General features: G+C 40.5%; 1 protein-coding gene across 3 annotated transcripts; it reads left to right on the top strand.

The window, feature by feature from the left end:
• The first annotated feature begins 2,949 nt into the window (after window positions 1-2,949).
• CYP4V2 (cytochrome P450 family 4 subfamily V member 2) lies at window positions 2,950-23,213 on the top strand. 3 transcript variants are annotated; one of them, XM_085578706.1, is made up of 11 exons: window positions 2,950-3,059; window positions 9,643-9,755; window positions 10,334-10,419; window positions 11,948-12,138; window positions 12,533-12,602; window positions 13,582-13,708; window positions 15,308-15,499; window positions 17,294-17,396; window positions 17,723-17,857; window positions 18,048-18,227; window positions 19,875-23,213. In XM_085578706.1, exons 2-11 carry the CDS (start codon window positions 9,726-9,728, stop codon window positions 20,048-20,050), a joined length of 1,290 nt encoding a protein of 429 aa, XP_085434832.1. In that variant the 5' UTR covers window positions 2,950-3,059; window positions 9,643-9,725; the 3' UTR covers window positions 20,051-23,213. The 3 variants fall into 3 exon arrangements, with proteins under 3 accessions (XP_085434832.1, XP_085434831.1, XP_077638996.1); XM_085578705.1 differs by having other exon boundaries at window positions 2,951-3,065; XM_077782870.2 differs by lacking the exon at window positions 2,950-3,059 and adding an exon at window positions 7,080-7,495.
• The last annotated feature ends 2,670 nt before the right edge of the window (window positions 23,214-25,883 follow it).

The raw sequence follows: 25,883 nt of genomic DNA, 5'->3' as shown, positions 1-25,883 counted from the left end.
TTCCTGCTGAGCCAAGAGTTTATAGATGCTGAGAATTGAACCACATGCTGACAAATCTCCAAGACCATTCCCACTTTTTGAGATTTCTTGCACAAATGAAGAGAAGAGCAGAACAACAAGCTTCTGTGGCTTAAAAAGAAGGATTTGTTAATTACCAGAGCAGCAATGGATTGCTCTCAGATGGCATGAGAGAGGAAGAGGGATGTTTGCTGTCTACCAGATGTATTTTAACACTTCTCCCTTTTGGTCAGTTTTTGGGCACCTGAAAATTACTGGATATCCTGATAATCATTGTAGACTCATTCCAGATTGGAAGGGACCTCAAGGATTATCTGGTCCAATCTTTGCTGGCAAAAGCACAGTCTAGAAGATGGCCCGTCACTCCGTCCAGCTGAATCTTAAGTCTCCAGTGCTGGAAAATCCACCACTTGCCAAATAATGGAGAGATTATTCTAATGGCTGTTTATTCTCATTGTGAAAAATTTTCCTCTTGTGTCCATTTGGAATCTTCCCAGGTGTAATTTGCATGTATCACTCCTCACTTTTCCATATGACTTCTTATGAAAAGGGAATCTTCATCTTCTTAGTAGACACCCTTTAAATACAGGAAGATGTTGATAAGATGTGCCTAAGCTAATTTTCTCCAAGCTGGACAAATCCACTTTTCTTAGCCTTTCCTCACATGACAGGCTACCCAGTAATTTGGTCATCTTTTTTGCCCTTTACTGCACCTTCTCTACCCTGTCCACATCTTTCTTGTATAGCAGGGATCAAAACTGATCACAATATTCAGGTGTGGCCTGACCAGAACTGAGTAGAATGGCATAGTTACTTTATCTCTCCTGGCATTGATGCAGCTATGTCTTGTATTGGCTTTCTTTGCTGCAGCAACAAATTGTTCACTCACACTGAGCTGCTTGTCCACCAGCACCCCCAGGTCCCTTTCATAGAGCTGTTCTCTAGTCAGGTAGATCCCCAGCCTGTGCTGCTCTCCTGGATTATGTTTTTCCATGTGCAGGACCTAAGGATATTTGTCCTTACTGAACTTCATAAGGCTCCTGTTAGGCCAATTTTTCAGCCCGTCCAGGTCTTCCTGCAGGGTCACTCTCCCTTCCAAAGTGTCCCTGCCTCACTCAGTTTGGCCTCACCGACAAACTTTATCTGGGTACACTTGATCCCATAATCCAAACCACCGATGAAGGTACTAAACAGTGTCACCCAGTATCTTTCTCTGGGTGACTCCACTTGTGGCAGGGTGAGAGGGAGCAATTTCCCACCACCCTCCCGGTGTGGCTGAGCGGCCAATTCCCCACCCACTGCATGGATCACACATCCACACCATCACATCCACATTTCTGTAGGAGAAGACCATGGGAAACCATATCAAAAGTCTTGGAGTTTTCCAGGTAGACAATGTTCAAGCAGGTTAATTTGTTGTAAGAGACAATCAGATTTTCCAAGAACACTTTGTCCTTGGTCGATCTGTGCTGGCTTTTCCTAATCGTGGGGTCCATTTGACTTGTAACAGCACCAAAGAAAATTTGTTCTGTAGGTTTCCCAGGGACTAAAGTAAGACAGGTGGGCCTATAATTTTCTGGATCCTCTCTGAAATCCTTCTTGTAGACAGGAGTGACATTAGCCTTCTTTAAGTCTTCTTGGATGTCCCCCAAATTCCACAACTTAAAAATTATGGAGAGTGGCCTCACAGCTATATTGGCCAGCTTTTCTTGGTTGGGTACTATCAGATCACATCAATGTGTAAAGGTCAAGCTCCTGTAATAGTTCACATACCAACCCTTCCTTCACAGATAGTGGGTCTGTGTTTGCATCAACCAGGATTTCTTTTTTCCCAAGGCTTGGTGCTGATTAAAGAGCAAGGGTGAAGAAAGTGTTGAGTACCTCTGCCTTTTCAGTCTTGTTGGTGACTAATTCATCTCTCCTATTAAACACAGGCAAATACTTTCCTTCTGTTTCTGCTTGTTTACATACCTGTCCTGGTTTCAGCTGGCATGGAATTTATTTTCATCCTAGTAGCTGGCACAGTGCTGTGTTTTAAAGTGTTATGAGAATAATGTTGATTACACAGTAATGTTTTAGTTCTTGCTAAGTTGCGTTTGCCCAACATCAAAGACTTTTCAATGCTCCGTGCTCTGCCAGTGGGAGGGTCACAAGAAGTGAGGGAGCACAGCCAGGACAGCTGACCCCAGCTGGTCATACCATAAAGTCCACACCACAGAAGGCCCTGCTCAGTATAGATGGGGAGTGGCTGGGAGGGACTTATTGCTGCTTGGGGGTGGACTGAAGTTAGTGGATGGTAAGCAATTGTTTTGTATAATTGCTTGTGTTCCTTGGATTTTGCTCCTCTCTCCTGTTTTCCTGTTTTTATTTTACTTTATTATATTTCAATCAGTAAAGTTTTCTTATCTCAATTCATAGGTTTTATTTTTTTTTCTGATAGTCTTCTCTGTTTCACTGGGGTGGGTTGTATGCATGGTACTTTGTCATGGTCTAAGCCATGATAGTACTTGAAGAACTCTTTCTTGTAGTTTTTGACATCTCTGACAAATTTCCATTTGAGCTGAGGTTTTGCTTTTCTAACTTAATCTCTGCACACCCTTGCAATGGCCTTGTGCTTACTTGGATGTGATCCTGAAGCCCAGAAGAAGATTCACAGAGAACTGGACAATATGTTTGGTAAGATTTCCATTCCTCTTTTATAAAGATTGAAGAAATTGAGATAGGAATGCACCATGTGGCCATTCTAGGGTTTTAAGTAGCTAGAGGTGGCTGGGATGAGTGCTGGAATACCTGCAGGACAGAGTACTGAGAAAGTTTTCCAGGTAAAGTGTAGGGTTTTCTCTTTTTTATTTTATGGTTAAGCAGTTATAGACAGCCACCTATTTGCTGTTGTTTTGATCCTTCTTCATTTCCCTTTTCTCCTAGGCAAAAGGTATCAAGTGGTACAAAGACTCCTGTTATAATTTGTGCCCTACCAAGATTTTCCCTGACCTGGAGGAGTTTAGTCCTGAGCAATTCTTCCCTGAACATTATAAGGAAAGGTGCTGGTATGGTTTCAAAATATTAAATATTGTTGACAGTTTGCATGCATCCATCACTTTGTAACTGACATTTCTGGTCTCACTAGGGGGTAATGTGAAGGACATTTCACCCCTATTTTCCCTTTCAGTCTTGTAATTGTTTCATGGTAGGCTTTTCAGCTGAGTGTAGGCATCATGGTGTCAGTAACAGGGCTGCTACTGGGGTGGCCTCTCTGAGAAAAAGCTAGAAGAGAAACAGTTCCTGCTGGCTCCACTCTGGATCCACTGCAGAACATAGCTGAGCTCAGCAGCCAAGCCAGTGGCACCTCTGTAAAAAAGTATTTACAAGTGTACAAAAAGTCCTAAACAGACAGAGGAGTGTGGGGAGGGAAAAGAGAGAGAAAGAGCAGTGCAAACACCAAGGTCATTGAAGGAGAAGGAGGCAGTGCTTCAGGCTTCAGAGCAGAGATTCCTCAGCAGCATGTGGAGAAACTATGCTGGAGCAGGAGAAAAGAGTGGGGAGGGAGCAGCAGAGAAGAACTTTTGTCTTTGTTTCTATCTTCCTCATTATCTGTTTTTAATTGTCTATAAATTAAACTGAGTGTCCGAAACTGGGTCTGTTTTGCCCATGATAGTAACCAATTAGCAATCTTCCAGTCTATTTTGGCCCATAAGATTTTGTACCCTGTTGAGTAAGGGGAGTGAATGGAGGGTTTGTTAATTTGCTAAAAATGCTTTTGCAGTCAGTGCAGTCATTTCTGGTACAAACCTGACTGCTGACCAAGGCTAACCCACCACAGCTTCTAAGAGGATGTATGTACAGCTATGACTGTTATGTGCAGGCACATCAAATGTGGACAAAGAACTTCCTAGAGCAAATACCATACCAAATCTTCCATGCTGCAAGAATGCAGGTAGCAGATCTGCAGTGTTGTGCTTCTGTGACCCACAAGGTTTTCCTGGTCTTAAGCTGCCCTGTTTATTCATTCTTCATGACCTCTGGTTCACTTCATGTGCTGTGTTCCATGTTGCTAAATGCTTTCTTTAAACTTGCTGGAGTTTAGCAAAGAGAGGGCCCTGTACAGTCTAGCCAAATCACAGAGAAGTGGGTGGAATCTTCACTTGTGACCTTGGATCAGTTGTGATCATCCAGCTTGGGAGTGTGCATTTTCCTGAAAACACTGATGAATAAACACAGATGTGGTGCTTTGGTAGCTACTTAGTGTTAATTGTCTATTAGTTAGGCCAACATAACTGACACCTTATCAGAACTGTAGTCTGTGTTCTGGGGTGTGAGTAGTGATCTCTATTATTTTAAGTCATGTTGTTATTCTGGTAGGGAGGATTATGGTTTCTTAGGAGGCAGGCTTTTGTATTCCATTGGGGATAATTTATTCATGCAAAATGTCTTGTAGTAAGGGGACAAAGCAATTGCTGCTGTACAGTGATCACTAGGTTGCAGAAACCAAACAAGGTATGCTTGATGGTGGGGGCATCAAACCAATAGGTGACCCTGAAAAACAGCTGTGGTCTCTGTCTCACAAATACTGTTAATGTCCTTTACCTGTGTGAGAAAGGGTCCACAGAAGGATTTGAAGCTGGAATCTTCCTCAGGATTTGTTCTTGGAAGACTATATTTTGGGTATGAAGCTTTAGTAGCCCTGTTTGGACATGAAATTTAGTATCAGGCCCTAAAATTCCTCTCTGAGAACTGGGGAGATCTCTGAGCTCTCCAGCTGTCCAGCTGATGACATATTTTGAAATGTAGACATACTGTGTTATGTTTTTTTTTTTTTGTATAGGTGGTGGCTATTGTGGACTACAAATAGCCTGTTTATTTCAGTGTATCTTTCTGCATAAGGGTTAATCATGTTGTCATGATGTGTGTTTAGAAAGAGAGAAGCTTTTGCTAAGAAAGACTTTCTTAAGAAAAAAACATTCAGTTTTTGATTATTTTTTAAATCATAAAACATGCTTAGTTTTTCAGAATGAGTTGTATACTTCTCTATTCAGCTTGGCTGCTGAGCTCAGCTATGTTCTGCAGTGGATCCAGAGTGAAGCCAGCAGGAGCCTCACTGTTGTATCAGATCCAAGTTAGACTTCCTTAGTTTTTGTTTTTGGTTTTTGTTTTTGTTGTTTTTTTTTTCTTGCTGTTAATGATGATTTGATTAGTTTTTCTTACTGAAGAACCCAGGCTTCATTCTAGGGACTAGCAGAAGCCTGTGTTGTCATTGTGTTTTGTGGCTGACACAGCTGCCTAACAGGTTGCTTGTCGTCTGCCAGCACATGTAGATAGGCTTCCACTTAGGCAAGAGGCTGAAGAAGAACGGGTTTGCACTGTTACAAGCATTTATAAAAGCAAAAATTCAGTAAGCAGTGGAGTGCTCACAGAAATCCAACACTGAACAATAGCTCTCTGGGTAAAAAAGAAATGCTGGTGACAATCTGGTAGAAAACTCATTTCCTACAGAACGTCCTCTAAGTTTTGTTATGATTCCAAGTCTTGGTGACATAATTAGACCTCAAAGATGCTAGACCTCTAGTTTCTTCTTTCTTGGGAATACATCTTTTGTGTCTCATTCCAGTGTTTCTGCTGCATTTATTGACATCATCACCATCACCAGCTGCTGGCAGGATGCTGCAACATTTGCTTTGCAGTGTTCCCTACTGCTTTCCCAATGCCTTTCCACCTTCTCCTTGCTGTTTTACAGGTTTTTTTTTTGTTTGTTTTTTTGGTGTTTGTGGTTTTGTCCCCCCCATAGTAGGAATAATTAGCAGTTAGAAGTACAGATTTTTGACTCAGAAGCACAAATAGTCACTTCATCTAATTGGTGCAATGAAGGCAACAAACTACAAGACTCTTTGTATTATATGAGAGTATAATTATTCAGCTGATCTCCATGTTAAAAATACAAAAAGTGAGTCACTTCACCCTGTGTGCTTGCTTTCTTCCTAGGATTTCACCTGAACAAAAGAGGGGACTGATGATTGTCTAACTTGCCTATGTGTTTGCAAGACTGTGTATATATATGTTGCTTTCTGTCACAAACCATTGCAAACAACAGCCAGAGTAGCAAAGTTCATTTCCAGCTGTTTACTGTGTAGAAAGATATAACAGTCAGCATTTCTGATAACATCTCTGCTGGTAGACTGCAAGAAAAAAGTGCCAAAATTTACTGTCTCTGATGTCAAGGGTCACAGAAACTTGACTTCTGATGTTCTGAGCTTTCTGTTTGTGTTTTTTCTCTTAGTTGTTTTGTTTGTGCTATTTGTTAATTTGCTAAAAATGCTTTTGTAGTCAGTGCAGTCATTTTTGGTACAAAACAAAGAGAATAAATGTGACTATGGCCATAAGCACATACCATTTGTGCTTTATTTGGGGAGTGAACTTCTGTGAATTGGCTGTGAACCATGCTGCCTCTAGCAAAATCCTGTTTGACCAAAAGGTTTCCGAGCACCCACTTTGAGAAACAGATGCTCATTAGCCCTGCAGCAGTGAGAAGAAACCCTGGATCTCCCTGAGGCAAGAGGGGTAGCAGTGTATGGGGTGGGTTTGGTACTGTGAGTACCTAGGCACTTTGCAAGTGGGGGCACAGGTGCTGGTGCTGCCAGTTGTTTTACTGGCACCCTTTAGCCTGTGCCTGAGCATTCAATAATGAGATCAGTAAAGGACATTTGAGCTGAGAGGCATCAGTGTGCTTTGCAATGCTGCTGTCGATCAGGGGTCTTTATGGACTTTGGTTTTGTAACTCCTTGAAGCCATCAAACCACTGAAAAAGGGTATTCTCCACTAGCCCTTCAGTTATCGTGTTAGACAGCACTGGAGCAGTTCTCTATGGCAAAATGGTGTTGAGCACCTGAGAACAGATTGAGAAGGATGATATTGAGAAAACTCATCTATTCCAAATCAGCAAAAGGGTGTATTTTCTCTTGATGGTGCTTTGTTTTTCCTTGTGAGATCTTGCATGGGCCTACAAAGAACGTTCTTATTCCTCACTTGGCTCAAGCCAAGTGAAGGCAGTGACTGTTCCCTCTGGCTTGCCTGCCATTAGGAATTGCTAGAATGCAGCCTCTCCTAAGAGTGTTTTTCAACTCTGCTTATTTTCCTGGAAAGAAGCTAGGTCAGTGGCCTGTGTGGTGGCTCCACCTCCTGCTCTTCTGGCCAACTTTTCTGCAGTGCCGGGTACAGACAGCACCAGTTTCACAGCAGGGATCAAGGCTCAGAGCAGGAGACTGAGAGGTGACAATGGAGGTCGTGGAAGGACTGTCGTGGAGACCCCAGCTGCTGCCATGGGGAGCTGGGATCATTGCTCTGCTTTTGACAATTGTGATTGTGTGCTCCCTTCCCTCCCTGATGGAATACTGGAGGCAATGGAGGATGATGAAGTCCATCCCGGGTGTCAGCCCCTGCTATCCTGTGGTGGGAAATGCCCTGCTCCTCAAGCGGAAAGCAGAAGGTAATGCCAGCTCACACTGTAGCCCAGCTGTGAGGTCCCTGCACTGCCTGGGGTTTGCTGGAGAACCAGTGGTGGTGGGGTGCTTATGTGGCTGAGCTGGGGGAGTGGGGTATCAGAGGATGTGCTCTTGCCTTTAGGTCTCTCTGAGCAATCTGCAGAGGGGAACACTTTGAGGAGTTTACAGTAAAGAGGAGAGGAACTGCATAAATGTGGCATTATTATTGGTCTCAAAAGCTTGCTGGGGGTTAAATGTGACAGCAGCTGCTGCTGGGCTTAGATGGTTAAGTTATTGGTAGGGTGGAGCATGAACGCTGTGGAATGTGATTTAGTGAGAGGGAGGCATGCTGTGGGCTCTTGCAGGAAGTACTGCTTCACAAATTTGAACACTATGTCCTCATTACTTTTTTCTGTGGGCCAAACAAATCTTGAAACAATTACCTTCCCCCAAGCAAGCATGAGCAAGGAACTTACTTTAGCGTGCCAGGTTGTTTTTACCTTGGCTCACTTCCAGAATCATCTGTGACTTAAATTTATGTATTGAGTGTGAAAGAACTTGCTGAGCATTTATAATACATCACTCAAAACCAAATCCTTTTGTTCTTGAACTGATTAATGGGATCTTCTTTTTGCCAGGTGCATGAGAGAGTACTAGTGTGCTAGATGTTCCCTTTCCATTTGGTACTCATATTTTAACAGGAACATATTTCTTAACGAGTTAGTGGTATGAAAGTGTTGCTGAGTCTGCTGCCAGTGGCCCACACTCCTCTGTGTGTGTTTGGGATGCCTGTGTATGCCAGTTCTGCTCTCTGCACGTGTTGCTGGCTGTGCTGCTGTGTATGCTTCCAGAAGAGAGGCTAATGGGTCATGGGAGCATGGTGAAGCCAAGTGAGAGTACAGTACTGGAATCCAAATTGCCCAGTGCTGACCCATGCTGAGACACAGTGCCTCTGTTCACAACACCGTCATATCTTTCCTCTGGATCCAGGCCCATATCTAAGAACAAGTATGAGACATCTGTGGGGATGTCAGGGCAGGCAGATTTCCACAAAGTTGATTTTGGGGAAGTAGTAGGAGGATGACAGGATGTTTATATGAGTGAGTCTGAGAGATGAATCTTGAATTTTTTTTTTTTTTTTTAATCTTCTTTTAAAAACCCAAACCAAACTGGAACACTGCTTCTATCTCCAGAAAGCACTTTGATGTGAACTCTGATGTTCTGTGTAGTCCCTAATCTCATTTGTTAGCAGGAATCACATAGCTGACATGTTTTAGTTAAGGAATCACATGGCCCCAGCCTTCTTTGTTCTTGTTTATTTATGTAAAAATGGGTGAAGTTTGTGGTTTATAATATTTTTCATAAAAAATATAATAAAAAAAAACTTTTCAAAAGGGTAAGGTTTCTACAACAGGAAGGAAAATAACTTTTCATATGATGAGGATTTTTTAAATTGGTATTGCTAGACAGTTACTGGAAAATGTGCTATTTTAATCATGGCAAGCTGTATTTGGATATTGGACATCTATTAGGAAACTTTTTTTTTCTGTTTGATCTGGGGACCTTTGAATTTTCAATTCTGCAAAGGCTTGTAAAGGTGTCATTTGTTGTTTAAGCTTGTTTCTGAAAGGGCAAAGAAGTGTTTAATCCTTGAACATTCTGCGAGTGGCCACCGCATCTAATATTGTGGGATGAACCTGATTGTCCTCTGTGATGAGATAGTATCAAAGATCTTTCTGAATCAAATCAAACACTGTTTACTCTTCCCCTGCTAGCAGATTCAGCTATCTCCCATGCTTTCTGTATAACTGAATTGACAAGATATGGAGTGGGTAATTGCAGAATAATGTGGGAGGAGTATTTGCTGGGTTGCTGAGCTGACCGGTATGAAGTCCAACTGGCAGCTGGACAGAAGTGGTATCCCTCAGGTTGATCTGTGGCACAAATGGTGCTGTGAGTCTGTGCCTGAAGAGATTAGGACATCTGAATTGTAAAATCCACAGGTGCAAAATATGCTGCTAGGTCACAGCAGAAGGTTAAAACTGAAAGAAAATCAAAATTTCAGGGAACATGGTGCAAGAGTTCTTTACAGAAGCCTTGCTTATTTCGTAAATCACCCTTGTTGAAGTTCTACTCTGATTTTCTATTCCAGAATTTTTTAAACAGATACAGTTTTATTCTGAAGAGTTCAGAAGTTGGCCATTGTTCAAAATTTGGATAGGACCAGTGCCTGTCATGTTTTTGTATCACCCTGACAGTGTGGAGGTGAGTGTGCTGGTCTATTCTACTAGGATGCAGACCAGTGTCAAACACGTTATTTCTATTACCTCAATGTAATTTTTGTTAAAAAACATTTGGACTGATTTGCTTTGGGATAGTCCTCCGAGTTAGTGGTAAACAAAGGTGTAAAGTAAAGGAGTATAAATGCCTAGTCAGAAGGGACTGGGGAGAATACTGAAGATGGCCAGCAAATGAAAGCATCAAAGAAGCATCTCCATTAGCTTGGTTTTCACATGTGTGAAAGCTTCTGCTCCCAAGATCAGAACAAACAAATAGATGGCAGGGAAGATGGGACCACTGAAATAAGGATAGAATATGATAAAATTCAGGTTGCAAAGCTTGTGTCTCTTTGACAGACTTCTGCATTAAAACTTGGTGGGTCTGTTTTGATGCCATGAAATGTAGTCGTTAGTTTTGCTGCTAACAGTGATTGTCCTTGATCTACTAAGACAGTGTTGTTTCTCAGTGTTGTTTCTGTTGCAGTGTTTATTGAAGAAATACTGAAGAAATCTCTCTTCATTTAACAAGCAGTATTTTTTCCTTGCTGTTCATTTTTCTGACAGGCTATTCTGAACAATTCAAAACATATAGAAAAATCATACCTGTATGAGTTCCTGCATCCATGGCTGGGCACTGGACTTCTGACAAGGTATAATGTATAAAGAAAAAAGGTGCACTGCTGCCTTTTTGAAATTTGCAATGTATATGATAAGAGGAGGTGTTGGTGGCAGAAATGCTGTATGTATTTCTGAACAAAGGCATTGCTTATCTCAGCTCGTCATATTGCAGATCAGTAGGATAGACCTGAGGTTAGTGATGCTTTGGGGTAGGATCAGAGAGTATCTGCACCCTTTCCTTCATTTAATTCATGAAGTAGAGTATCATGAGTAGTAAGCCTGGGTAGGAGCATAAATCAGGATTGGAGAAAGGAAGGACCATCAGTATAAAGGTTTGGTGTCCTCCAGTCTTGGAAGGGCAAAGTAAGGACTGGTCTGGATGATGCGGATATTCAAGAGTCAGAGCAAGGTAAGTATAGAGTGTCTTTGGTAAATTTGAGCCTCTTCTGAATTTTTGAAGAAAGGTCAAGGTCCCAGTGTTAGTAGTTAACTTTCTTGCTTGTTTGGAACCCTCAGAGGTGGACTTCTCATGCTTCACGACGGGACCATGGTATTGTAAAAGCCAGCTCTGATCATGTGGTATGGGAAGTGCAAGTTCATGTGAGAGGATGAGGCATGCATTTTATCCTGAGTTTTGTTAATGGCCTTTAGGAAGGCAGTAATTAATCAGTAGCAATGTGCAGAGGTGAAGTCCATGAGCATCAGGAATGGTGTATCCTCACTGTTCTTTACTGGTTGTTTTGTCTTCCATAGACATACAGAAGTATTTTGACCTCCTTGTGCTTTCAAAAACATAATGGAGGAGACTGTTCCAGTCTCTGCTGATTCAGTCACTGTTCTGTTTCTGTCAGTACTTTCAGGGGCAGCATTGGCAGACAGCAAGCAGATATGCTGGCCTGTGTAGTGCCCCAATAGCAAGTTAACAGGGGCAGTGGTGTGATAGTTTTACCCTGTAAGCAGAAGTGCCAGCTGTGTACCTGTGGGGCGTGTTATTTAGAAAAAGTGAACAAGGACCCCCAGGAAGATGGTGACACTCACTGTGCCTCCATGCTTGACTTTGGTATGTGGGAAGTTATTAGCTGTGCCCAAGGAAGTAGATTTAGTCATGCCTTGAGGCAGTCATTTTCATAATGTCCCTAGTTCTCTGCAGGGCTTATTTCATGGTTGGTGGATGAAGGCAACACAACTACTGATTCAGAGAGATGGTGGGGTGGGTTGAGGCCTTGATGCTGAATAGCTGGTTTGGCCTCCAGCTGGCTTCTCCTTGGTCCCTCTGAGCCTGTACAGTGACTAACAAGGATGTATTGTTTGGAGGCTTTTTGGCATCACCGTTTGTTGCAATCAGCTGGAGAAATGGTGGTTTCTGCTTCCAAGAGACCTGGAGCAAGAAATATTTCCATTTGCTCCTTCCATGGGGTGCTATGAACAGCTTGAAGGGACATCTTACAGTGTGTCCATCTCTTCCAGGCTGCAGTATTCACTGGGTACTTCCTGTAATGGTGAGGATATTATTTTTGGTGTGGAGTTTTTTAGCCTTCCTTCTTCCCATTAATTTTACAGCACTGGAGACAAGTGGAGGTCACGGAGGAAGATGATAACTCCCACATTCCACTTTGAAATCTTGAGTGACTTTCTAGAGGTCATGAATGAACAAGGAAATATTTTGGTGAAGAAACTTGAGAAGCATGTTGACAAGGAGCCGTTTGATGTCTTTATGGACATCACTCTGTGTGCCCTTGATATTATTTGTGGTAAGTCCTGTAGTTATTGTAGTAGAATTGTGAATGATGCAGAAGATCATGAGTTTAGCTGTGCCAGTTTGTGTAAGATGATTGAAGAGCCATGTCCCTGCATATTTTCGGAATACATTTCCATCCTTCCCAATCTTTTTCCCAGCTACTTGCATCTGAGTAGCTGAGTTTTGGGACTGGCAGGACAGAAGTAGCAGTCTGAAGAGAGGTTTTCTTGAGGAGCAGGATTCCTGGGCATGGAAATACAAAGAAAGCTCATTCACTGCAAAGGGATATGCATATTCACTTGTCAAAGGGATGGTGTCTTGATAGTCAGAAGCTGGGAGCAGTAGTAATTCACTGTGTACAGTGCATTTCACTTTGCACTTGTAAAATATTGATGTTTTTCTCCTAGAAACAGCAATGGGGAGGAATGTGGATGCCCAGAAGAATAAGGATTCTGACTATGTTTCTGCTATCTACAGGTAAATGTACATTTTCCTTAGTTATTTTTTAGTTGAGCTAGAAATAATGCTGCAGCTGTCAGGAGGAAAGGCCAGGGAGTCAGAGGGGGAGGGATGTAAAGCATTGGAACAGACTAACCCTGAGTCACTAAATACCCTGGAGGAGTTTGAAATACATGCTCCTGTTGTACTTAGGGTCATGATGTAGCAAAGGACTGGGTTAACACTAGGTTAAGAGTTGGACTGAATGATCTAAAAGGTCTTTTCCTACCTAAATCTGTGATTCTATGATCTCACTCCTAACTTTTGATGGAGCTTGTTGAGACAGGTATAATAAAAAACAGGGGTAGATCTGAAGGGTTTGATTATCATCAGATCCTTGGCCTTTTCCAGACTGTAGCACAAGTGTGCTTGAAGTTGGTAATAATTACTCCTCTGTAGCTAAAGCATGTGCAAGAGCTGAATAGCAGTGTCAATCAGCCCTTCCAAATGTACTTCCAGTTGTGCTTGAGCATACTTGAAGTCTCATATTTTTCATTTTAACGTGAGGTCTGGTATCTGGACGTTCAAGTAGGAATGCAATGCTCTCAGAAAATGTTTGAGCTCTTGGGGCAGATATTTTGGGACCCTGTTTTGAGTAGTCTTTACAACACTGTCAGTGCTCTGCTGGAGGGGGTGTGATGGGGTTGGATGACTTAATGGGACTGTTTCAAGAGGATTCAGACTAAATATGAATATGCTGTCCTCAGAGACCAACACTTAAAGATATAAAACATGGGGATGCTGGGATAAGTAACATAAATTTTGAGATGATGGAAAACCAAGACACAAATGTGAATGTTCTTCCTTTCAAATAATGGGTTTAAACCTACACAATATGTTAAGTTCTACTTCATTAGGGTATATAGAAGTGGTTTGTTTTTTTTTTTTTCCTTGAAATGTGCTTTAATTTGGTGGTTTTGTCAAGTAATGTTACATGATATAATTTTTTTTCCCCTAGGATGAGTGATCTAATTCAACGACGACAGATAAGCCCTTGGCTTTGGCCTGATTTTTTGTATGCACTGTTCAAAGAAGGAAGAGAGCACAAGAGGAATCTCAACATCCTTCATAATTTTACAGATATGGTATAGTGTCAGTTAAAAATTGTTTATAATATTTATAACTTTGATTGTTGGATTACAGTTTTGCACTCAGATCTTCCAAATGGGGATGAGGTTCAGCCTCCTTGATATGCTGTCTCTCTATTGGGATGCTGAGGAATTCCCTGAAAAGAAGACAAGAGCTGACTTCACTTTCAGGATCTCTGCTGAATTTAAACAAGGAAGTAGACTACTCCAAGGGAGTGCCAGAATTTGCAGGTCATTGAGAACTGAAACAAACAACAGAAATTCATTGAAGTAAACACAAGGCTCTGCATGGTAGTGCCACTGGGTTCGGTCCTTAGAAACTGAAGCCTGTATTCATTTTCCCCTGTTTTGAACAGAAGTGCTGAGAGGAGCAAACACATGCAGGTCCCCACATCAGCAGTAAGGAACTCCGATACAGAAATCATTAGGCATGCATCACTCACTTGGCATAAAATACAGTGCTCTCTTGCCTTGTTAGACTGTGGAAGTAACAGCTCTTTCTCTCACCAAATAATTCCTATGTTATTCCTGCCAAAGTTTGCCCTCTCAAATCTACTATTAGGATAATCAGAGAGGCTGCTTTACCTATGCTTTTCCCCCATGATGTCATTGTATCAGTGTCTCTGAAACAGGAAATAGTCTTTGATCTTTGGCTACATATAATGAGCCACATTGCCTCTGAGTTGTTTTTTCTTGCTTCCTTTTATTGGAAATTGCAGCAGTGAGTCATGAGAGAGGCTCTTAACATTTGCACTCTTCTTGTGCTGAGTTGGTGCACTTAATATAAGAAGCCAAATCTTAGAACATGACAGAGGACCATAAATAATAATTGCACCTGTGTAGGTGCTGACAGCAAGCACTAAGGTGAAGGATGAGGCAATATGTGACACACGTGCATGTTCAGTGAGGAGAACAATGTGTGTGTGTGTAACTCTATTTTTTCTTCCATTCAGTGATTCCTCCAAACAGAAATGCATACTCTACACAATTTTAAATTATTTTTCTGTTTTTAAGAGCAATGCCAGTTTATTGAAGAGTTCTGTTTTGATTTTGCAACAACAGTGGCAACAATAAGAAATTTATGTCTTTTACTGGGTCTGAACTTTGACCTAAAAAAAAGGAAATTCAACCACTGCTCTCATACTGGAGAAAATTTGGGAAGCTTTAGTGTAGTGGGTTCAGCAATACTGTGTGTAGCCTTGAAACACGTTTCTGGGATGCCCTGGCTTCTCTTCAGTTTCCTGAGTTTTTTTGAGGTTTGTAGTGAGATCTTTCCTTAGTTCTCAAATGGGATAGAGAAGATCTTATGTTTGCACTTCTTGATAACCCCCAAGTTGTTTAGGTAGTTTGTCTATCTATTTTCTTGATCGCACAAAGGCTGTTCAAGGTTTATTCTATTGCTTGGGGCAAGAAAGGTTGGTCATAATTCACTACTAATAAAAAGTCAGTTAAATTTCATGACCTAATGCTGACAGCTGTGCTAACTAGCTCATGTAGACAGCTACAGATGGATGTTGTTTTGATAAGTTAGAACAAAACTGTGTGAAACAGCTTGTTCTGAATTCATCATATCTGATATAATAGTTCTAATCTCAGGTCATTGCAGAAAAAGCTGAAGAACTTAAAAACATCCAGCGAAAGAAACATGATAATGATGGCAAATCTGAAGAAACTGGTTCCAAAAAGAGAAAAGCATTCCTGGACATGCTGCTGAATGCAACAGATGATGAAGGGAAAAAATTGAGCTACAGGGATATTCGTGAGGAAGTGGATACTTTTATGTTTGAGGTAACCAAGGAATTGATTGGTTTATTGTTCTTTTTTTTTTTTCCTTTTTTTTTTTTTTTCTGCTTTTGTTTTGGGAAGGTTTTATTTGCTGGGGTTTTTTTGTTTGGTGGGTTTTTTTTTTTTCCCTCAAACCCAAGATTCAAAATTTTTAGGTGGTGACCCTGGTCTTACTTAGTTTAGGAGGTTGCTTTTAGCATGACGTTATTTAAGCCTTGGAAACCTAAGAGAAAATATCAATGTTTCTATTCTACAGAGGTAGGATAGAAGCATTGGTATCCCTGGAAAAACTTTGGACAATGCATATGGGGTAGACCCTGCCTGTGTGAGCAGAGTCTACTCATGTCAGCAGTTGAGAAATGAAAACTTAATGGCTGATATGGACCATGGGCTTTTGCCTTTTGTTGCAAACTTCATAAACACTGAAAAGAGCTCTAAATAGTTACATTGTTTTGACTTGCATTTTGTTATGTCTCCTTGTATTTTTTTCCTTGCTACATTGCCTGCAGTCTTCTGGTTCTGTTGTCCATTGTGCATCAGTGCTTCATCTTCTCGTAGAAACTTGTTATAGAATGGCTTTGGTTGGAAGGGATCTTAAAGATAATCTAGTTACAACCCTCCTGCCATAGGCAGGGATGTCATCAACTCAATTAGGTTGCCAGAGCCCCATCCCACCTGGCCCTGGACACCTTGAGAGACAGGACATTCAAAACTTTTCTAGACATGTTCTTCACTAATCTCCAAATAAAAAATTTATTCCTAACATCTAATCTAAATCTTTTCTCTTTTAGTTGAAAATCTTTCCCTCTTGTCCTATAACTACCTGGTCATGTAAAAAGTCACACTCTTTTTTTTTTCTTTTTTTAATAAGTCCTCTCTAACTACTGAAAGGCCACAATCAGGTCTTCCCAGAGCATTCTCTTCTCCAGGCTGAAGAACCCCAACTCTCTCAGTCTGTCTTCATAGGCTCATCCCATCTGCCATCTTCAGATGATTCTTCTTCTTGTCTGATTCCCTAAGGGAGGATCTGAAGAAGATTTTAGCAAGTTTTCTACACACTTCCATTAGATGAACCTGGATTCTCTCAGAAGAGCTTAATTCATAGAATCATATTAATACCGTTATAACCTAGAGAAACTCTCTTCTCATCTTGCTATTTCTGTAGTACGGCAGCATTTTGAACTTCACCACAAGTATGCTTTTTTAGTATCAAAATCCTTTTTTCGTCAAATTTTCCCTTTTCTGTTCCTCCTTTTTATTTTTTTTTCCCCCCTTCTTTGGTTCACCTTTTGTCTCTCCTTTCCTTTCCTCTCCTTACCACAGTGCTGGGAACTAGTAGGTGATTCCCTTCTCAAAGAAAACAAATTATTTTCTCCTGTGCCTTATAAAAGACCATTTTTAGATACTTTTCAAAAGGTTACAAGTTGTGTCCATTGTATCTCTCCTGTGACAGTCATTGTTCCCCCCCAGATGTTGACTGGACAGTAACCAAAAAGATGAATATACATCTGATTAATTGTGTAGACACTGATTGTTCATGCAGCTCCTAAGAATCAGAAGAGAGGGATTTTGCTTGGGTTATTTCAATACTTTCTCCTTTTGTCAGAACAACCCTGGATCACCTTTTATCTTGATAGTTAGCTTGTTGAATAATTCACTCTTGATTCTTGTTTTATCATGGTCATGGGAGTAATAAGTCTCACTTTTCATAATAACTGCACACCTAAGTATTTACAAAGCCCAGTGGTACACGGAAGTAGAGTGGAAGTGAATGTCTTTGTAAATCTGGACTTGTAGGGCCATGATACAACAGCAGCTGCTATAAACTGGGTCTTGTACTTGCTTGGACGTAATCCAGAAGCTCAGAAGAAGGTTCACAGGGAATTGGATGAGGTGTTTGGTAAGTCTTCATTCCCTCTTCATTGGTTTGCTGCATTTGAGAGTGGAAATGTGTTAAAAGCCTAGAAGTAGAAGGGGATTTAAGAGCATGCATTCTGGAGCTTTCAGCAGCTAGAGGTGGTTGGGATAGGTGTGGGAAGGTCTGTTGGGGTGTACAACCAGCCGTATGTCTTTGGGGCAAGATATGCATGTTTAATGTATTTGTAACACCTTCTTGTATGTAGTCTTGGTGCATGATGAGAGTTTCTGGGGGGATCCAGGACGAGTTTGTTTAGTCAAAGATGAAAAGTTTTGGTCATGGTCATCCCTCTATTTGTTTTTGGACAGATGATGCTGAACGTCCTGTTACAGTGGATGATTTGAAGAATCTTCGATACCTTGAATGTGTTGTGAAAGAAGCTCTTCGTCTCTACCCTTCAGTTCCCATGTTTGCCCGTACCTTGAGAGAGGATTGCTGCATTAGTAAGTGGTGTTCTGTGTTTGCCACTTTCCCTTGTGTTAGCATTTCTGCAGTGGAGATATTTCCCAAGAAAAGGGCAGCATTGTTTTATTTTTTATTTATTTTATTTTTTATTGTTTTATTTATCTTGTGTATAGGAAGTCACTTGTTTGCTGTTGTTTTGACTCTTCTCCCTTTCTCTCCTTTCTTTAGAGGGATATCAGGTACCAAGAGGTGCAAATGTCCTCATTTTAATTTATGCCCTGCATAGAGACCCTGAGGTCTTCCCTGACCCGGAGGAGTTCAGGCCTGAGCGATTCTTTCCTGAAAATTCTAAGGGAAGGCACCCATATGCTTATGTGCCCTTCTCAGCTGGTCCCAGGAACTGCATTGGTATGTATCTGGAGAGGAAGCCCTTGTAAGGTAACAGTTCTACTTTTGAATGTGGTAACTGAGGCAGCAACAAGTACTGTTTATATAGTGTTCTTCCTCACTCCCCACTCCTGAATCTGGGCACTGTGTGCCCTGCAAGCTACACATTTCCATTAGATGGACCTGAATTCTCTCAGAAGAGTTTAATTCATAGACTCGTATTAATACTGTTGAGCCACCCCATTTGTTTCTTCCGAGGGATTTCCTTTCTTCCTAGGCACCAGTGTCTATCATGCTGATGTTTCTTCCTCACTGCTGTGGAACCTGGCAGCATGATATTGGGCTCCTGTGTTAGGACATGATTGTTTCCTAATTTCTCATCCTCAGTGTCAGCAACACAGCATGAGAGAAGACACATGTCCTGCACCTGTTTTGCTCTGGAAACAGCTCGTCTGTCTCTCTCAGATTCTGAGCTGGATGTCCAGAGCATTCAATCTGCAACTGATGTATTCTTTCCCTATTTCTGACACTGTAGTTGGTTTGGTGTTTTCTGTGTTATCCCAGAACTTGTTAGCACTTTCATATGCCACTGAGACACATGACCTTTATCTGTGCTTCAGGTAGAGAAAGTGTTGTTTATATTGTAGAACATGTGAAAAGACTGTTCCCTGCACTGATTTTAAGTACAGATGGGGAACATCTAAAAGTTGTCATGCCATTACGATAATGGGAAATATGACTGCTTTTGGGTTTTTTTGGTTTTGTTTGTTTGGTTTGGTTTCTGTTTTTGGGGGATGTGATCGGTTTGTTTTGATTTGTCTCATGGGTAGTAGGTGCCCTTTTCTATAAGAGCAGAAAGCTAGGTTTTTCCTTGTTCCAAAGAGAAATCTAATTTAATATAACATGTCTAGCTATTTCCTGAGTGTGCAGGAACATGTGCAGGAGAGGTAGTTCATTTGTATCATTGCAGTAGTGCATTTTTTGTACATATGTACAAACTTCTGTGTATATAATCTGTCTATAAAATACAGAGGGGAGAACATAAAAAGTTCTCAGCACTGCATTTTGTGCCCTGTCTCCATTTGTCTCCCGTCTCTCTGCCTGGATTGTGGCACTTGGTCTGGTTTCCCCCACATTTCTCTGTTCTCATGTTTCCTCCTTCACCTATCTCTGAATTGCAAATTGAACTTTGCCCTCTGTGCCACCAAATCATCAGTGTGTATGAGGCTTAATGATCACTGAAGGAAGGTCTGTCTGTCATTCTGTTGCAGTTGCATCTCCTTTGCTCCTCTACACAAATATGGAACCATGAGATTTTTCTCTCCTCAAAGTCCCTGTGCTGCATCTTCTGCTCTGGTCTGCTATCCATCCCCCCTGCCTAGTCCTTTCAAGAGACGTGACAAGGCTGTTTTGTAGCTGTTCCATATAAAGGGCTGTTTCCTTGTTGCTGTTTGAGTTCTGTGTACTATGGGAAGGAGGACGTGCTGTGGATTATCCCAAGAAGGCCAGAGCTTTCATGCAGAGAAAAATGCTAGTGTTAGTTGTATCCATATGACCTTGATTTTGGCCTAAAGCTAGTTCTGTTCTTAAGTCCTGTGAGCATGCCAGTGCAGCAGCTGTTGATACAACCTGACAATAACTATTTTTTTTCTGCCCTGTAACTCATAGGTCAGCGCTTTGCACAAATGGAGGAGAAAACTCTTCTAGCCCTCATCCTGCGGCGCTTTTGGGTGGAATCATGTCAAAAGCCAGAAGAGCTTGGTTTATGTGGAGAATTGATTCTTCGTCCAAATAAAGGCATCTGGATTAAATTGAAGAGGAGACCAAATGCTGGATCAGAATGAAAGGAATTTCAAGAGTTTACTTCCAAAAGTTTTCAATCTGTTAGGCTGAAACATATTTTAAAATCAAATATTTTGATGTCAGTCCAGCAATTTATTAAAACTAGTTGCTATTGTTTTATTAAAAAAGATGTTGTAATAGCCCTAGTTGCTCTACTTTTATGGTACTTGTGAACTTCATGTTAATCTTTGAGATACAAGTATTTAATCCTTAAATTTTGGTGCCTTATCTGCTCAGATGAAACTATTCTATTGCCACAGTGCCACAAAAACTTTAGCTGTGGTAATAAGAACAGCAATGCCTGTGATGAAGTGATCAGTTTACATGCCATAGGATTTTCCAAGTAACTGGAAGTCTCAAGTGTTTGTAAGGTTTTCAGGTTTCTTTGGTTCTGAAAAATACAAGTGATAATATTCTTGGCACAATTTTTTTTTTTTTGGTGATGACTGCCTCTGTAAAGACCAAGCAAAAATCTCTGATAATTTCACTCCTTCTAGGTAAGTAAGCATTTAAAGTAGTTTGTAAGAAGGGAGTGCTCTGAATCATTTTTTAGCAAACTATACCAAAAGCACTGATCTGTATAACCACAGCAGGAACTAGACAGTATGCAAATTACATACAGGATTTCATAATGACAAAAGCAATGTATTATTACAAACTGAGAATAAACTCTTACTATGCCTTAGTGTGGACTGAAATTGTACCTGTTGAAATTGTATGCCTGAGTGCAGGTAAATTGCTGATGAATAATTGTTTCTTAGCATCAGTTTCTCTAGGGTGATCAATTAACTAGATTTTACTGTGCTGGTCAAAGCTAAAACAATGAGCCAGTGTGCTCTTGCTTTCTAATGCCCTGAAGACAACATACAGAGATTTTTGCTAATTGATGTTGAAGAGGAATTACAGTGATGGAATGAAGTTCCTGTGAAAGTTTCTGATTGTGCCTTCATGACAGGTCAAAATCTGCTACAGGTCATATAGCTGGAGAACAGACTCCACAATTTTTGCAAGCTCTGAAGAAAAAGCTGGTGCTAAACAAAGCTGAGGTCCTCTAGCTGGCCTGGTTTACTTGTGCCCTATGCTTTGGGGCTTCTTTTGACTGGTGTGTGTTGCTTCAGCACAATACCTGGCGCCGTATGAAGAGGGGTGCCCACCAATAACCACACTCGTGTCTTTGGTTGTTTTTGCCACTTGGTGGTGAGGGCTTTAAGTGTGTTGTTGCCTTTAGGTTGTTCTTGGGCTGTGGACAACCTGCAGAGGGGGGATTGGATAAGAAACTGGAGGTCAGAACTGATAAAACTAATATGGACTGGTCCATTCTAATGATTAATGTATTATAAAGTAAGAAAGGAGTAATCTCTTCTTACTCATTTTGTTGACATTTACAGATTTTTTTCTCTTGTCTTTTTCTATGTTTCCTTTTAACAATATATAGTCAAAAGACAAAAGAGACTTTAAAAATAGTAATACTTGCATTCTTCAGCCTTCTTTTTCAAATATTGGTTTCATTGCTGTATAATAACAAAAATTTCAGTTTCCAGGGCTGAATCTAAATATTGTCTTCTTTATAATGAGATAATTTTCAAGACCACCTCCAAATGTTAATGCATGTAATACACATGACATATGTTTGCGAAAGAGACTCTAAATTAAGGAGAGACTGTAAATTATTTCATGGTTTGGGGTACTTGGCAGTGTGAATTTTCAAGGTAAATAAGAATAGTATCCAGAATATGTTTTCTCAGGAGATTTGGTATGTAGTTGAAAACTGGAGAGGTGCCTCATGTCTTAGCTATGTGCTTAAGTTGAGGACTTTCAAAACAAACGAAAACTAACATTCCTTCCTTTTCTTCTGTGGGATCTGTTTTGTGTAAACAATTTGTAAGATAGACCAAATTATAGCAAATTTTTTCCCCATAATTCTTATGACTTCTATCTACACTGTCCAATATTTTTTCTTGCACTTTGCTTTTATACTATGCTCTTCTCATATAATGTGTGTATATCTCCTATAATTTGCTTATACTCTCCAAAATGGACAAAAAAATAATTGGGATAAAAACTGGATAAAACTATAAAAAGAAACTCTTATGAAAAGTGCATAGGCTTAAACACTGGCATGAGGGCACCAGTGTGAAAAATCCCTATTTAGTGATGCATGAAGTGTTTTGCCAACTGAGCACTGATGTAATCCTATAATCTTTTTGTTCTGAATGGTTCTCAAATGGCAGTGAATCTGTTATCTTCTGTTGTGAAAATTGGTTCTGAAGCAATTTGACACTGCAAAGAAAATAAATATTGAGGAAAACAGTACTGAACATACAGCCAATTTTGTGCCTGCTGGGTAGATGTGAAATACCTCGCATTGTCTAGTGTGCTTTCATTAGGTTAAATCATGTGGTGTGTAGTTGTTGGTACTGGTCAACAATCCTCTGGATGTGGGGGTGTGGAGGCATGTGAACCTACTGGGGAGAGGGCAATGGTGATGCCCTGGAGAGATGGCTCCAGGCACCCTTCACAGCTCAGAGTGAGGAAAGAAGGTTCCACCATGGTGCTCTGCAGCACTATGCTAATTTATACCGATTTTGTCCTTCCCATTGGCCCATTGACCTTCTCTGCCCTTGTTATCCTTATATGTTCAAGTTCTAGTAAATTCTCCCTTCCCTGTTACCCCATTGGTTTGTGTAACCCCTCCCATCCACCCTTATTGGTTTCTGTCCTTTGTACTGCCCCTGTACCCTCATCCTATTGGCCCTGATGCTCTTCTCCACCCCCTCTTTTCCTGTATTTTTACTCCAGATCCTCCTTTGCCTTTGGTCTCTGGAGTCTTCAGCATCACCTGAAGTGGATCACATTGGGACTCCATGCCTGACTCTCATGTCTTCACCACCAAGCTGCTGCATGTGTGTGTGCACTGGTGCTCTTGTGGCTCCTACCCATTGGTGCAAGATGTTCTTGGGGAAGGTTGCATCCACCACCATGTGCAACATGGGGGGTGTGTTTGTTAGTTTTGAGGGAGGTTAGTTAGTTTGTTTAGGCGTTTTATTGTGTGTGGGGATGTTTTTTCCCTGTAGGATTGTGGAACACAGCACGGCATTGCCAGGTTTCCTGATAAAATAATGAAACAATAAAGTATTGTGTAATAAAAACTGCATGTGCATAGTAGCTGTTTGTGATCTTTTTCCAGAGTTCTAGGTATCTGCTGTGGTATTAAGGTAGCAGCTGATCTCTAAACCAAAAGATTATGCTGTCTCTTTTGCGTGGTGTCAGAAAGGACATGGCTTTCTACTGGGACAACAGAAATGGAGTGTGTGAGTGTTTCTGGATCATGGTTTACAGCTATTGCGAGGAACACTGACAGCAAACAATGTGTGACCTCTCTCTGTTAGGAGGTTCTGCTTGAGAGCACCTGCAGGTACCAGCCACCTTTACACAAAGTGCTTTTTGGCCTCTGAAAGCTGCATGTTTTGGTCACGTGCAGGAGGTGGAATAGTGGTACATACTAGATATCCACCTGCCTTCCTGAATTTAATCCTCATGCTGTAAAAGACAAAACCTCATATATAAATGTTAGTACACCTGTCATCTCCTCCTCCAGCAGCTAAAAGAGTCAGAGCCTTTGGAGATTGCTATCTGTTTTCTTCCTAAAAGAATATTGTGACATGCCCTGACAAAACTGCCAGTATAGAAGTACCTCAGTTTATAGCCAGGTCAAATTTAGAAGATGACCTTCATGGTCTGCATGGATTAAAAGATTAAAAACTAAATTAACTCACTTTCTAAACAAAAAGCTACACACATCTGAGATTCTTCTGAAAATGAGTCTCTTATTTATACTCTGCTAAGTATAACTCTATCTTTTATTCAACAAATGGACTTTTCTATTTGATGCCTGGAGTATAACTTGTGGAGATATTAAGTGTTCATTGAAATTGCAAAATACTTTAATCAAAGAAAGGTGAAAGTTATCAGTTAGTAAAAGGCTCAGCATTTTTTGTTTGCCCAAATGACCTAATTCCAAGCTACTAATTGACATACAGCATATAACTTGCCCAAGAATTACTGTTTGGCAGTTTACAGGCCTTGATCAAGATACTGGGACCCTTCAGTGTATGTTGAAACTTCTGTCTTCTCTAATATCTAATAGTAACCAGCATCAGGTGCTTTAGGTCCAAAAAGTAAGGCCTTGGGCAGTAATGTGATTCTCCTTTTATTAAAAAAATGGCAAATCTGATTATAAGAAAAAAATCAAAGAGTACATCTGAAATGACAAACCCAGTAGCTATTGTTTAATATTTGGAACTGACTTCTTTAATATGATCCTGAATTTACTTTGCATTGATTTATTATTTGATATCTGATTTGCAGTTTTTTCCTGGGCTCTATTTCCTATTGAGTAATTCCAGGATATGTAACTACTAAACTGCTTTTAATTTGATACAATACTGATGCTGCACCATTCACAAATCACTAAATTATTCTATCTTTTTGCAGCCATTTTAGGTGGTATCAAGTCAAAGAGAAGATTCTGCCCTAGTGAGACAGTAGGTTCTTCACTCAGATAATGGTATCCTGACTCAGATGATTAGGCCCTAGATTGTTGATTGTAAGAAGAAAAGATCAAGATTTAGATTTATAGTTTGTTTTAGCAGCATTTGATATTTTATTTCTCTATCTCCTTTGTCATATACTTATGATAGCCATGAAGTTCTTCAGAATACTTTTTGGTTGGTTGGTTTTTATCCTCCTGGAGCATTGAGGTTCATTAAATTCTTACAGTATCCTCATTCAAATGGAATAGGGTGTGCATAAAACCAAATCAAAATGAAAATGTGTGTTGTTCCTACCATACTGGTGCCTTCATTCCCTCATTTCCTCTGAGAAACTTCTCCTCTTGCTTCACATCACAACCAGCAGGTGTTGTCTCATCACAGAAAGATCCTCTTCCGTGTTGAAGCTGTTTTTTGAATAGGACTGCCAAAAGAAATGAGGGATTTGGTTCTGCCAGGCAAAATTAGACCTAAATCAGACTGGAATCCAGTCATTTATTGCCTGAGGTGAAACAGTCCAGTAATTCCTGCCACCTTTGCAGGAATGAGATTTGTGCATGGACCACAGTGGAAATCAGCAGAAAGCAGTATCAAGCAAGTGTACTGCCAGGGAGATGTCATCTTAAAGAACTGGCTTAGGCTGAAGCAGGTTTTGGTTTTTTAACTACCAAGTCAAGATGAAGCAGAGTCAAACAGAAGCAAACTTTTAATTGTATTTTAGATTAGTCAAATAAATTTTGAACGTCAATCATTAAAAATGTTTCCATTTATAAAAATATTTTGATGAGCTCTTCTTTTATTTCTGCTATCTGAATTACTGAACCCTAAATGCAACATCCTGATTTAGATAATATTTAGAATATGGAAAGCTGAATTGATACAATGAGGGAATTAAAACCAACAGTAAACTTATATGTCGAGCCTTTATGAGTCTAAGGAGTATTAGATGGTTTTGGCATTCTATGCACTTTAAATTTCTAACTCTTCTAGTTTAAATCATATAATCTCTGGATTTCAGAAAGGCTCAGGAAACATATACCAGCTGAGAATTTGTCACAGCATATTTTATAATTTTTCCTATAATAAACATATTCTATAATAAACAATAACTCATCATCATCATAGAGTCTATAATACATTTTTCTCTGTACAGAAGTATAACTTTGTTGGTTTGAGCAGCAGCACAGCAATGCAAATGAGAGCATGTCATGTGAGTAGCAAGCCCAGTGAAAAAAATGCATTTATTTTCCAAAGTGATCATGCTCATTGTGATTCTCTTTGAATA

Source organism: Lonchura striata, chromosome 4, assembly GCF_050655825.1.
Source record: "Lonchura striata isolate lonStrDom1 chromosome 4, ASM5065582v1, whole genome shotgun sequence".
Taxonomy (NCBI): domain Eukaryota; kingdom Metazoa; phylum Chordata; class Aves; order Passeriformes; family Estrildidae; genus Lonchura; species Lonchura striata.
This window is presented reverse-complemented; position numbering and strand designations above follow the sequence as displayed.